The sequence below is a fragment of the Panthera pardus genome, unplaced genomic scaffold (genome assembly GCF_024362965.1).
Source record: "Panthera pardus isolate Hobbes unplaced genomic scaffold, ASM2436296v1 HiC_scaffold_6, whole genome shotgun sequence".
NCBI classification, from domain to species: domain Eukaryota; kingdom Metazoa; phylum Chordata; class Mammalia; order Carnivora; family Felidae; genus Panthera; species Panthera pardus.
Genome location: NW_026526991.1, coordinates 125,317,607 through 125,332,397, shown reverse-complemented (window position 1 = coordinate 125,332,397; position 14,791 = coordinate 125,317,607). Strand labels below are relative to the sequence as shown.

The following is a 14,791-nucleotide window of genomic DNA, read 5'->3' as shown; positions in this document are numbered from 1 at the left end:
AGCCACCTTTTAATTTCTTCACAAAAAGGACAAACCTACACATTATTTCACAAGATCTATGTGGGGTTATTAGAACAGGACCTCTGGTATCAAGAAAGTAAGTTGGAGAAGGACATGCTATTAACAACCATCGGTGGGGAGAGGTGAGGAATTGCAAATTTGGCCTTTCTCCCCTGAAAACCACTTGGGACCATGACTGGAGTAAAGGGAGAGAGAATGGAGCCCGAAAGGAAGGGTCTGAGGCAGGTTATGAACAGAAGGAGAAAGAAGAGGGAAGGAAAATGTCAAAAATGGCCCCATCAGGAAAGGAAGAAGGTTTCTTACGTCCATCTGTCTGGGCAAGGGTCTATTCATCAAATACACACAAGAGTCCTTGATGAATTCTGGGACCTTAAACGAAAGCTGGGGTCTGTGTATCTCACATACCGAAGTCTGGAGGAAATCCAAGGAGATTTGCTATTTCTTTAGGAGTGAAATACCGAAGTTTAAGCATTGATAATTTTGTTATCTTTTCTTCTTGTGACAAATTGGTGAGAGATTTGTAGACATTCTCAATCTGTAAGAAAACAGCCAGGATAACTGATAAAGTAGAGTGCAAGCAGATTTGTTAAGATAAGATCATCTCTTGTGATTCAGTTTAAAAAGGATGAACATACATGTATGTATTGTATGTGCTACAATACACGGGAGCAAAACGCACAGGGCAAAACATCCCCTGCAATAAACTCTATAAATGCTTCATCAATGGCAATGTAAACTTTGAAATCGTAATGTTTAAAACTGAAAAGCTTAATGTTGAACAAATCAGGAAACACTCAGTTTACCTGTCATTTTTGAGCCCTCAAAAATGAAACCGTAAGAAATAAACAATGGCAATAAGACGTGAAGAAATACAGTGAAAGATAAGAAGAAACCTGATCAACCAAGGAAATCAGGTTCACAATGCTAATAAGTGGATCATTAAAATGTTCAATGTTTATGATCAATTTCATCAAATTAAGATATTTTCTTAAAATGATAAAATATACTTGGTAAATTTAACTTCTCAGATTCATTCATTTGCCTCTGATAGGATTTTTACCATGGGTAAATTGTACTAATGGGAAGTTCAAATCAGGATAAAAGAAGATAATGTGATTTCAGTCCAAAATTATGCAAAAATATAAGGTATTTTTGCAGTAAGTATATCAAGCTTGTTTGTTTTTAAACTATCTTTTTTTTAAGTTTATTTATTTATTTTGAGGGAGCAAGAGAGAGAGAGTGAATGAGCAGAGGAGGGGCAGACAGAGAAAGGGAGAGAATCCACACTGTCAGCACAGATGCCAACATGGGGCTCGATCTCACAAACCACGAGGTCATGACCTGAGCTGAAATCAAGGGGCAGATGCTTAACCGACAGAGCCACCCAGGAGCCCCTCAAGCTTGTTTTCAACCATGATGCCATGAAGAGTTTACAAGTGAAGTATTAACGAAGAGTCTTGCTGAGATGTAGATTTCTGTCCCTAAAAGGCAGTTTTATAATGTGTGATCCAACGAAAGCCTCCAATATTAAGATATTTGTGCATAATTTTAGAGAACATTAACTACTGTATGCTGCATTTCAATTTACTCCTTATGGAATAAAAAGAATACCAAAGGTAAGAATAATAACAGAGAAAGTGAAACAAAATATTCTTTGTACATAAACTCATCTAGCAACGAGAAACAAAAAAGATTTATCCTATAGTAAAGAATTATTATATACACTATATTATATGAAAATATGAATAAATAACATGTATATTAATTCTGAATTAGACATGTAAAATTACTTTAATATTCTCAGATCTTAAGTCTTAAACATAGTTTTCAAGTATTTTAGCTCTAAAGCATATACGATACCTGCACGTCCTCTGAGGTCTGCAACACAGATCCTGTCCCTTCTATGTAGCTTCCATAACTGAAAGATTAATATGTATGTTATGTAGCATCTGATGTATTTGTTAATGTGAAATTTCTTAAATATTTCTTGAATGAATTAATCAATCTAAATAGTTACATCCTTCTGAAATTGTCTGAAACACATCAACATACTTTGTAAGTGAAAAGTTGCCAGATGAGACACAAGATAATTCTATTTAAATTTCTCAGACACTAAATTTGGCATAGTTTTTTGACTTGTGCAAAAACAACGTTGAGTCATGCATTATTACCATTTCTTTGTATTACCTGTCAATTTCTTACTGTTCATCATAGAAAGCATGAATTTGTTAGGACTTTATATCCAAAGGCTATTCAGTATCGACACTCCTGGCACGTTAAACCAAATGTTATGTAGGTGAAAACAAATTGTCACTATTTCTCCTAACGCCTGAACCATCACTGCTCCTCATGAGCTGGAAACCACACTCTCCAAGACCACGACAAACACAGGCCCACTGAATGTGCGTCTCCCTCTCACTGTTAACGCAGGTTTGCACTCTTTTTCATACAACAAAGAGACCACTGTATAAGAAACTGTATTAAAAGTACAAAACCCTACAGAAATGCAAGATATTAGTAATATTTCTTCCCCCAAAGTCACTGCCAAGCTAGCTGCTTAAAATATTATCATTACTTTTTTCCCTAATAGATAAAGTTAGAGAAAGTTACACCAGGAAGAATATTTTTGCAAATCTGTGTTCTCACATATCATGTATGTGTGTGTGTGTAGATAGATAGAAAGAAAAATGTTTATACTATTTACACTAAAAAAATACATTTATATTAAGGCTTCCTTTATACCATCTTTATAATTACAAACGAATTTCAAGGTTGTTTTTTATTACCAAATTGATAAGTCTTGTCTTATCGGACTTGGAAACAGACAACAGCTGAGTACAGTCTTTGAAGGCAATGGAAAGTAATAAACCTGTGCCCCTGGAAGTCCAAGGGCAGAGCACGATAAAAATCAGAATAAATCTGGTATGGTTTTATCAGGAGCAGAGTGTGCATGAAAGCTAGCTAGCTAGTGGGTGAAAAGAGAAGGCCTCAAGTTTAGAGATAGGGGTCTTTTACAAAATTTTCTGGAAAGGCCTAATTTTCCCCTTCTTTGTAGGTTTTAAAACATTGATGAAAAATATTTTAACATTCAAAAAATAACCCAAAGGTAACCAATAAAAGACACTGTGATATATATACCATGAGAATAGAAAGTTCTTTATGTACTCATGTGTAATAATATCCAATTTATATCGCATAATGAAAAAAGTACATAACAATAGATATAGTATGTTACCATTTACTTAATAAGGTGGTAAAAATATACAAGTATATTTAAATACACCCTCATACATAATACCTTGGGAAGATTAGACAGCAAATTGAAATCACTAATTTCCTGCATGTAGGCAGGAAAACTGGATAAGCAAGAGATAGAGAAAGGAATTTCACAATCTTTGTACCTTTTGAATTTGGAACCATAAAAATATATTACTTATTTTAAAAACTGAATGAAATTTAAATATGCTCTAATGTGCATTAGATGATTTAACTTTATTTCTTGATATTAAAATTTAATGTCTTCTTATACATTTGATCATGATAGTGGACATAAATTTTGAGGTCTGATGTGCCATAAAAAGAAAGGTACTAAAAAGTAGCAATTCAGTATCAATAGAAACCATGTTTCCACCATGGGTAATTAAGCTCTTATGAAGGTCACCAAACAAATGCCATTGTGTTTTATGAGCACTTTTGTGGGCTGTGCACATAATGTTCTGCCAGAAGGAATTTTTACTCGTGCATTCTATTGGAACACGAAAGCAGGCAATTAAGAGCAAAAAAAAAAAAAAAAAAAAAAAAAAAAATCATTCCAATAGAAACATTTTCTAAAATGGTCCTTATTTTGAGAAGAACTAATAGAAACAATAACAATAAAAACCTGTCTATTTTGAATATGCCATTTTAAAAGTCTCTTTAAAACCTACCCTTTGGTAAAGCATGTGGACCTTCTGCAAGTGGGCTTAACAATGTCTAACAAAAGAGCGTATCGCAACAGTGACTTTGGTGGTAAAAAATACTGATTCGTGTCAATGTCATCTTCAAGAAAATCTTTTAGCATTTGCACAGAGAGATCACTGTCCTGCTGATGTTTCCGGTCAATTTCTTCTATAGTTTCAAGCTTAAAAAGAATGGCTTCTTTTCCAGAACATTGTCTGCCATTATCAAAGCAAATATTTGGTTCAATTTTCTTTCTTTCAATTTTATTTTCTGCAACTATTGTATTTTTTTCTGGATGTTCAGATTCAAGTTTGGGGAACTCCTTCAGCACCTGGCATTAAGTAAAAATACATGACCTGTTAAAAGCTTTATTAAAAAATAAAAGATAAATTAATAATGCCCCAACAACATTATGCAAAAAAATCTCTTTAGCCTTTACAGAGTTGTCAACAAAAATACAGAAACCGGATTTACTTGTATGTATACAAGTTATTATTATAAGTTTTTCATCATATAGCTGTAGTGTCCTCAGGCTACAGATGATTTATTTCCTGGAGTTACTGTTTCCTATATTTATTAATGAAAACATTCAACAAATAGGAAGTATGTTGAATATAGATACAGTATCATATTTAAAAAAGAAGTTTAGAAAGCAACTTTAGTTACAGAATGACTAAGTCAGCAGAATAAAAGGCACAGCATTTAAAAAAATAAAAAGAAAAGAGAGACAGCAACATTAACATTTCCAGAAAACGTGCACTGGATCAAAATTTGCCATATTCCTTCATTAAAAAAGAAAAGCTGGAACATACCCATGACCTACAGGGAAACTAGTAATTACGAAAAGGAAAGCATGTTTCCCCCTGAAAGGTTATTTCTCTTTGTGAGTCCCATAGGAAAACTTTGTTCCTGCAAAACATATAACCATACATAATGTCCTATTTTGTAAAAGAAAAATAGTTCCCGGAATTTTTAATGATGATGTCTTTGTGAATATAGTTTACATACCATTTTGGGAACTGACCACCACGGAAAGGCAGATGTACTGGTATCGTATTGCAAGGGATCCAAATGACACTATTGACCCCCTGCTAGTAGGACCTGGCGTTTGAGTTCTTACCTGTGATTGTTAAGAAGAGCTTCACCGAACCAGTGACACTCCCTGTTTTCCACAGCAATTTTAACAGAAGTATGTACAGTTGTTTGCACCGTTAGAGATCCTATCTATAGCAATAGAGCATTTTATTCTGGCTTGTAGTAATCACTGTATTTTAAACAATTTTTTTTAACGTTTATTTATTTTTGAGACAGGGAGAGACAGCATGAACGGGGGAGGGTCAGAGAGAGAGGGAGACACAGAATCTGAAACAGGCTCCAGGCTCTGAGCTGTCAGCACAGAGCCCGATGCGGGGCTTGAACTCACAGACTGTGAGATCATGACCCGAGCCGAAGTCGGCCACTTAACCGACTGAGCCACCCAGGCGCCCCAAGTAATCACTGTATTTTAATTAATGAAGGCTATATAGCACTGACCTCAAAGAAAATGCAACCAATGTGTTAGAATACTGTTAAGCCAGTTTTAAGATAGTATAATTGAGTTTTATCTGAAATAATCAATGGCTTCTTTTGGGGGGAAAATGATAGATGCAAAATAGTCAATGGTCAGAAGGGAAATTACAGGGGAGAAAAGGAGGATAACAGCACTAATAATAGTTTTTTCAACCTTTAACTTCTATTTTCTTCTAATAATGAAAGAAAAGTTTTTATTTTTTGTCTCGTTTAAAGCAATAAACGGCATCGGGAGAGGAAAAAGGTCTAGGAGTTGGACCTAGGTGGTGGTCTATATTATAGGCTCAACAGGACACATGTAAGCTCCTACAAAGTCATTCTTGAAATAAATTAGCAGACTGAAATAAACTTACATAATAATAATAATAATAATAATAATAATAATAATAATAATAAAAATACCACCTGACCAGGAGCTTGAAAAGGCAATGGTTCTGACTGAAGCTTTGCAATAAGGAAATACCGTAGCCTTGAATTTGGAATGCCGAGCTGCAAGTAAAGCAAGCAGTTAGTTACTGTAGGAAATTAAAGAGACATGAATCAACTGTGAGCACCCAAGTGAAAAACGACTCATACAGGAATGCATTTAGTTTCTGTCAGAAAAGTTCTATTATTGATTCGTGGAAGATATTTTTGTAGCAAATTCTCAAACTTTTAAGTTGCTCTGTACCTTTACTTGAATGAACAGAGATTGCATGTGATGAGCCATAGGTCTCTGAGTCACTTTCATTTTGTAATTCCCAGGTAAGAAATTATACAGACATCCTTACATTCATTATTAACAGTAATCATAAAAAGTAACATTCGACTATAGCTATTTTTGGCAATTTATTACCTCCTTTTATTAAAAAAAAGGAGGATACACTAATTTCAAAGTTAAAAGGCAATAAATATGAAATAAACCTAATGAGACCAGACATAATGCCAATTTCCATAGTACATGTACTTTTTAAATGGGTTTTCTTTTAATTTCAGGGCAAATAACTGTACAATAGGCTAAAGATAATAAACAGGAGGTTAACAAACACAATGGCAAAAGAAAAAACAGACGGTGATACTTGTAATATAAAAGATCTACCAAATATCTCCTCTTAACCACCTACTTTGATTTCATATCCATGAAATAGAAGTCATGTTTGCATTTTGTTTTATTTTAATTCAAGTCTAGTTAACATACAGTGTTATATTAGCTTCTGGCGTACAACACAGTGATTCAACACTTGCATACACGACGCGGTGCTCCTCAGGGTAAGTGTACTCAGTAAACCCCATCACCTATTTCACTCATCCCCAACCCTCATCCTTTCTTGGTAACCATCAATTTGTTGTCTGTAGCTCAAAGTCTGTTTCTTGGTTTATCTCTCTTTTTTGTTTTCCTCTGCTCTTTTGTTTTGTTTCTTAAATTCCACATAGGAGTGATATCCTATGATACTTGTCTTTCTCCGACTTATTTTGCTTAGCATTACCCCCTCTCGCTCCGTCCCTGTTGCTGCAAATGACAACATTTCACAATGTTTGCATTTTAGTGATATGTCCCCAAAAGACTACCTAGAAAATTATCATATGTTCATTTTGCTTTCTATTTTGGATTATTTTGAAGCATTATAAACTACGGTACACCCAATTTGGAAATACCAAATGTCACAGATTTCAAAACACGGTATCCTTTATTTTCTGTGTGGAAATAAATTTACATTTTCTGTGAGCTTCAAGCTATATAATATATATTTTCCATAAAATATGTATATAAATGAATCTATGTGCCTGTACTACATTCTTCAGAAAGTAAGACCCATGTCTGAACTAATTTCAAGATTTACATAAAATATTCAAAACAGATCCATTCTTTTTATTGAGTCAAATTCCCTTTGGGAAAATTTATAGAAAAATTTATAATTTTGGTACCTACAGAGGTTGGAGATAATAGAAATTCTTGGTACTGAAAACCGCAATTTTCTATTGTTTGTATTAACAGGTCTCTGAAAAGACAAAGACAAAAATAAAGAAAAAAGAAAAGCTTTCACTCTGTGGTTGGAAATGGGGTTCTTATACAATAAATTATACATAAAACTTCATTTTATGTGAAAACTGTGTCGCTACCCAAATTGTTTAGGAAGCGAATGATCCTAGGTCTTTATTAAGTGCAGTACTTGAAAAATTACATTTCTCAAAACAAGATAGAGATAATTTCTATTATAAATAAACAAAGCTGCCAGATAATTTATCCCAACTGGTGCGAGCTAGAATCACTGGTCTACTGATGATATATTTGCTATGGGGATAGAGCTCTGTCTGTAGCAAATCAGATGCGGGAGCCGTTACATACAGACAGTGGCTGATTCAAGGACACAGATACTCTCCCGCTGGGCTACCATCTGAAAGGGCTCTGACACAGGGCTTGCTTCTCCTAACTGGAGGACACAAAATGCCTGTCAACAGGGACATGTCTCACTGAAAACATTCCTACTTCTAAAGAAACAGGCAGCGATATAAGCAGCTGAAATTGAGAAATACCATTCTCATTTAAATGCGTGGTCATGCTGCAAAAATTCAAACATATCAAAATGGGAATCAGGTGAACCTAACTTTGTGAAACTGTACATTATTAATTAGTCAAAATCTGTATTACTGAACAAAATATATAACATATATAAAATGTCAGAATGTATGCATTTATTTTTAAGATCTTTATTTCACAACGGCTCCCACAATATACCAAGTTTAAGATGAACACAAAGCAAACACATTTTTACCTTGTAGAAGATACTTCAAAACCTTTAACATTTTCTAAAAGAATGTATTTCGGTAATTTTTGTAATCTAAAAACAAAAACAAAAACAAATGGAATTCTGCACATGTCATTACTAAGAAGTAACAAGTAAAGAAAATCCTTGGAGATATGAGGTAAGTCATTTTTCTGAATTCTTTGTTTTCATAAAAGAATTTTAGAGGGGATAGAGGCAACTCATATTTTATTCATTTTCCCCATAAAAATGGCATACCTAATGAAGCTCGCATTTGAAATGTTAATTTCCAGTGAAGTTTATCAGAAAACATGGGTTCACACAGAGGCTCTGGATTGCACAACTTGCAAAGGGCTATCGTTTACATAGCATGGCAGCTTCTAGGGTTGGCCCCATGTTCCAGGCCATGGGCAACAGGACTCACCAATATTAGCCTTGTTTCCATTGGTACCGTAAGGAGAGGCGATAGAATTTAACTATTAGACTCTCATTCCCTGTCACTCACTGTAGTGGCAGCCGTGGAAATGGCAAACATTTGTGTGATTCCGTCAGTCGTGGCAGAAGAAATAAATGACATGCAGAGCCTCTGAAAGCTGCATGGATAAGCTGCTAATGTCTACAGAATGACAAATGCCACATTCTTCCAGATCCAAAATTTTAAAGTTTGGGTAAGCTGGTAAAAAAAAAAAAAAATTAAATTTTTACCTTGGGAGAATATCTAGAATATGTAAGAGGCTATTTGTCCTTGGATCAGTCACATCACCTTGCAGGCCAATTCTAAAGGAAAAAGAACGTTCGGATAAAATTCACCATGGATCTTACTTACAGAAAGATACCAAGTCACTTTTAAAACATAAAGACTGAGAAAACTAAAATTAGGTGGTCTTCACAAAAAATACGATCATGTTTGTTACTACAGGGAACAAAATGCATTTATCCACTTAATCAAAAAAAAAAGCCTTACCAATCTAATAAATACACTTCTTATAAAACAGTATGCCAAATGACTTACATGAAACAAAGAACAAATAACCAATAAAGACTAAAATCAATTAACCTGTTAAAATCACTGTTTAGGAAACACACACACACACACACACACACACACACACACACGCTGGCTGATGACACCTTTTGCTCTGTCCCAGATGAGACAACAATAGTTCAGATGAATGAGCTGGTTGGGTAGGGCGGCAACCATAGAGGAACGGCATTGATAACCAATCATCCAAGCAGACCATAGTAGGAAAGACTAAGACAATCTTGTCCAATATACACTGGAGAGACCTGAATGCTTGATTCTACAAGCAGGGGTTGCAACTTGGTTAGACTAACTAGGTCAGAACAGGTCATGGAAACAGGCAGTATTTGGACTAGCAATTAGATATTACAAGCAAGGTTCAATATGACCAAGAATCACGCAGAAATGAAGACTTGGATTGGGCTTAGGTGGCAGAAACAGAAACAGGTTTAAGACTTTGGTCCTTATTAGCTCCATTGCCTTAGATGAGTTGCTCGATGTCACTTGTCAGTTTCCTCCTGCCTTCCAGCAAGGCCAGAACCATCCACGGATGTGAGGCTCAGAGGGACACTTACAGTGGACTTGAGTACAGGCCTCAGAAATCTTGGGTTCTTCCCACTGTGGCCCTTTCCTCTCAGCGCTCCAACGATGGCAGTGTTACCGAATCGGTTACTGCTGCCATCGGCAGCTGGAGATGGGCTGTTTCAGTTGGGAGCGGTAGTACGGAAGACAGGGGGCCCAGGGCAATAATGTAGGAGGCTGCACAGTGCTGGGGCTGCTTTCTGTTCTGTAGCTCTACTTACTGTAAGTTAAACAGGCCTTATGACTGCATATGCTTGGAGGCATTTTTACACGGATTGCCCTCCGCCTTCTCTGATAAATTCCCAAACTGCTTTCAGATACAGTTCAGATATTGCCTCTAAAAGAATTCCTGTCTCCTGACAAAAAAAAAATTGTCAAAATCCTGCCTCCTGGTATGCAGCAAGCCATTTTCTCCTCTGTGCTCTCATGGCACTTTCAGCATTCACTTCTTATATAGCTTATACCACCTTATAAGAGAATTCTTTGTCAGTCATCTCCTTTAGACTATAAGCTCCTTGAGGATGGGAACTATGGCATCAAAAGCAATGTCTGGCTTCCAGGCACACAATAAATCCTTGGAGAATTAATTTCCTAGAGAGTTGTTTATTAAAGCAAAACTTATGGGGTACCAGAGTGGCTCAGTCCGTTAAACGTCCAACTCTTGATTTCGGCCCAGGTCACGAACTCATGGTTTGTGAGTTCGAGCCCCACATCAGGCTCCATGCAGATGGTGCAGAGCCTGCTTGGGATTCTCCCCCCCCCCCCCCCCCCCCCCGCTCCTTTAGCACTCTCTCTCTCTCAAAATAAATAAATAAACTTTTAAAAAATAGATAATAAAATAAATAAAGCAAAACTTAGCTGGACATTAAGCCTGAAAATACTCATTTAAATTAGAATATTTATGATATGTGATATCCCACTTAAAATTATCTTACACATTTAAATAGAAATATATAAAAGAATTGATAAATCCTTGCTGACATTTTCCAATTGTACGGCCTTCAAAAAGTTACTTAACTTTTCTATGCCACAGTTTCTCACCAATAAAATGATGATAACAGTAATGCCTATCCCATAGGCATGTTAAATTAAATGGCAAACTCCATGTAAGACACAGGATTATCCTTATTATTTAAAATAATTAAAAATATCTAAATGAAGACAGACTGCTCAAGATTTCATCTAAGATATAATTTCCTGAAACACACAGCCAATAATACAATAAAAAAATGAATTTCAACATAGCTATAAAAAGTCACAATTAATTATTCAATGTATATATGAATTGAGAAATGTAAAATTTACTAATCCATTCTTGATTAGCTTTTAAATTTTATAGTTAGTTAAGAACTGAATATTTATTATGGAAACTTACTTTATTAATCAGTTAAAAAGATACTCTTGAATGCTCATGAGTTTAATGTAAGGTACTTTGGGTCAGAAAAAAATATCATATCTTAGGTAAGTATAAAAGAGGTCCCATTTAGTCTCTGCGTATCTTCTACTGACTGAATTACTTTGCTCATTTGGTAGTAACTGCTATTTCCTTTTGGATTAATGCTGAATTATAAATGAGTAGATAAAAGGCACTATTTATGACAATTTTCAAAATTATGAAAATGCAGCTGACAGTCTTCAAAGTGTCCATGCTTGAAACTATGGTATTATTTGATTTAATGAATCCCTCGAAAGTACTCTTCTTCAACAGAGAAATATTTGTCATACATACCTGGTGAATGGCTGACAGGGAGGGCTCATTAAAATCATATTGAAAGACAATTTGTCAAACTCTTCTAGTGTAATTCCCTAAGGAATGAACATGTGGGGAAAATATATAAAAACATGCATAGAATGGGGAAGAAGGAAAAATGCTAACTAATTACAACTAAATATATCAGAAATTATAATGCTTAATAGTTTTATTTAAAACACTTAAAAGTTTATTTTATATATACGTGTGTGTGTATATATTCTATATAAAACAAACTTATACACACACACACACATATATATATATATATATATATATATATATATATATATATATATATATAAAACACTTACCACTTTTCAAGTCAACTTCAGTTAAACTAACTGCCCAAAGCAATCTTATGAAGAAATTGGACAAGTAACACGAAGCTAGGAAAAGCTTAGTGACTTCCCCTAAGTCTCAGAGCTGGCCAGAGCTGAGCTGGAATGCTCCCTGAATCCTAAGCATTTCACACCCCTGTCATACCTAAAGCGTAACACTGCTATGTTTCTGGAGCCAAATAGGGAGAACTTCATTTTACAATTAATGAATCTTTAGCATAGTGTCTAGGAAAATGTTCAACACCTCTGTATCAATAATATTTTTTATTTAGTAAATGTGACTGGCCAGTCACCATCCCTTCCAAGCATGTCTCTGCTAAAATATCACCAGATGAAAAACGTCCCATTTTCAGGTATTCACAATTATTATATTGTTTTACAGTTGTGTGTAATAAAACAAAACTTTAAAATCTTACAGATAGGATTAATCAAAATAATCCCTATTGGGATAAGTAGTTGAAAAATGTGTTATTTTGACTCTATTTTATATATCAGAAGGTAAATAGGGTAGAGTAGTCCTCCCTTATTTCACTTTCACTGATTTCACTACTTTCCGGTTTCAGTCAACTCCAGTCAACCAGGTCCTCCTTCTGACATAGGGTCAGATCAGTAACAGCCTAACCCTGCAGCCACAACGCCTGTATCATTCACTCCCCTCATCTCATCATGTGGGCATTTTGTTATCTCACGTCATCACAAGAAGGGTGAGAGACCACATTCACCTTTTATCACAGCATATTGCTATAACTGTTCTATCATTAGTTATTGTTGTAATCTCTTACTGTGCCTAATTGATAAATTACCTTTATCATAGGTATGTATGTATGTGTGTATGTATAAGAATAAACGTGGTATATACAGTGGCTTTGGTACTATCTGAGGTTTCAGGCATCCACTGGGGTCCTGGAATGCATCCCCCATAGATAAGGGGGTCTGCTGTATAGAGAAACAAGTCATGGGCTTTCCAATCTTCATGAAGCTTGGCCAGAAACAAGCAACAAGCCTAGGACCACAACCTTCCTAAATATGACACATTGCTAAGAAGTTCAAGTACATGAAAAGGACGAGCTATATTCTAAGTTCTGTAAAGAGTGAATTAACCTGGGGAACCAATCAGTTGTCTCTACTGTACGTAAAGCATAAATATATGTGCCTGTCATTTTTAAATCACAGGCTTTTAAGTAGTTTAAGGTATATATGTAAAATGAAATCAAAATTAAATACTGAAAAGTTCCTAAAGCACCTCTGAAACTCTTGAGTTCTAGGGAAAGCAGTCTGTAAATCATACACTGACCAGTCTGTCAGAACACATGGGGCAATGCAGTACAATTAGCACATCATACTCAAGTTAAAGAGCCTGTGAGCACAAGACTATTGTGATAAGCAACTTACTAATTTTGTAACTGAAAGTAGATGGATTAAAGCTAAATTCCTAAAACTAAAGTAAAAAGAAAACAACTACCTTTTACATCAGGAGCATCCTATGTCTAAAATCTAAAGGAAGTAAACAGAGTTACTGCCTCCAATACAGCTTGGCATAAAAACTTACAATTTTAAAGGATTCTTCAAAATAGTGATTTTTAAAAATCAAATGATAGGGCAATATGCAAGAAATAATTACTCGATTAAGTGATTTTTTAAAAATTGTTTTAATGTTTATTTATTTGTGAGAGTGAGAGTGAGAGACACAGTACAAGCTGGGGAGGGGCAGAGATTGAGGGAGACACAGAATCCAAAGCAGGTTCCAGGCTCTGAGCTGTTAGCACAGAGCCCGTTGCGGGGCTTGAACTCACAGGCCATGAGATCATGACCTGAGCCGAAGTTGGACGCTTAACTGACTGAGCCACCCAGGTGCGCCAAGTTACCGCCTCCAATACAGCTTGGCATAAAAAATTACAATTTTAAAGGATTCTTCAAAATAGTGATTTTTTAAAAATCAAATGATAGGGCAATATGCAAGAAATAATTACTCAATTAAGCCATTTACAACTTTATTTAACCTGGCATTCTAGGTCATTAAATGTGTCAAAATTCAAGAAAGTAGTTATGGAGATACACAATTATCTTTAATAATCTTACATTTGAAAGCTGATGGAAATCTATTCTTTTGTTATAACCGGGCCATAAAGTTATGAAAACACCTTTGCTTTCAGAGAACATTAGGTCAACTCAGTGCAGTAACACTGTTTATCACCCAATGATGAGCAGTTTAACAGTTCCCCTACTAACTTTATTACTTCTTTTTGCAGAAAGTCTCCTCTCTATTCTTATACTTAACTTTCATTTAAACTTTAGGAATAACTTGGTAGGTTAGAAAACTTTTGACTATTTTTAGTAAATTTATAGTTAACCTAAAGAGAACTGAAATTTGTACACTATTCAGTCATATTTCCATTTTTCAAATCTTTTATTCCCATGTGGGTCCTGCAGATTTCTTAAGTTTATTTCTCGGTGTTTATAAGTTTCTTGTTGCTACTATAAATAGGAACTTTCTTCTATTATATTTTCTCACAGGTCTTTGTTTATATATATAAGCTACTGGTTATCATATGTTTTGTAACCAGTCTCCTTATTAAACGTACTAATTGTTCCTCATCGTATTTTTAGCACAGTATGTTTTCTGTTTTCCAGGCCTATACAATTATTCTTTAGAATCCTCCTTGATAGTTATATGCTATTTCCCTTGTGTGAGTATATTACCTAACATCTACCACAATATTAAATAACAATGTCAATGGTGGACATCCTTGTTTTATTCATTATTTTAGTGAGAATGCTTTTAAAGTTTTACTATGTTACTGGACTTGGAGATATATGTGTGTGT

The 14,791-nt window shown here is 35.0% G+C and overlaps 1 protein-coding gene across 11 annotated transcripts in view; it reads right to left on the bottom strand.

Annotated features, from left to right (window-relative positions):
• Positions 1 to 14,791, bottom strand: part of TRDMT1 (tRNA aspartic acid methyltransferase 1) — an 83,473-nt gene that overhangs the window by 13,996 nt on the left and 54,686 nt on the right. For 7 of the 11 annotated variants that reach the window (XM_019460664.2, XM_019460666.2, XM_019460662.2 and 4 more), the window contains exons 3-9: positions 8,979 to 9,050; positions 8,283 to 8,348; positions 7,439 to 7,508; positions 5,935 to 6,018; positions 3,948 to 4,291; positions 1,882 to 1,939; positions 427 to 556 (exon numbers count right to left, since the gene is read on the bottom strand). In XM_019460664.2, coding sequence (XP_019316209.1) covers positions 427 to 556; positions 1,882 to 1,939; positions 3,948 to 4,291; positions 5,935 to 6,018; positions 7,439 to 7,508; positions 8,283 to 8,348; positions 8,979 to 9,050 — 824 coding nt within the window. Of the gene's footprint in view, positions 1 to 426; positions 557 to 1,881; positions 1,940 to 3,947; positions 4,292 to 5,934; positions 6,019 to 7,438; positions 7,509 to 8,282; positions 8,349 to 8,978; positions 9,051 to 11,605; positions 11,683 to 14,791 lie in introns of all 11 variants that reach the window. The other 4 variants (XM_019460659.2, XM_019460660.2, XM_053895992.1 and 1 more) reach the window with 2 other exon arrangements.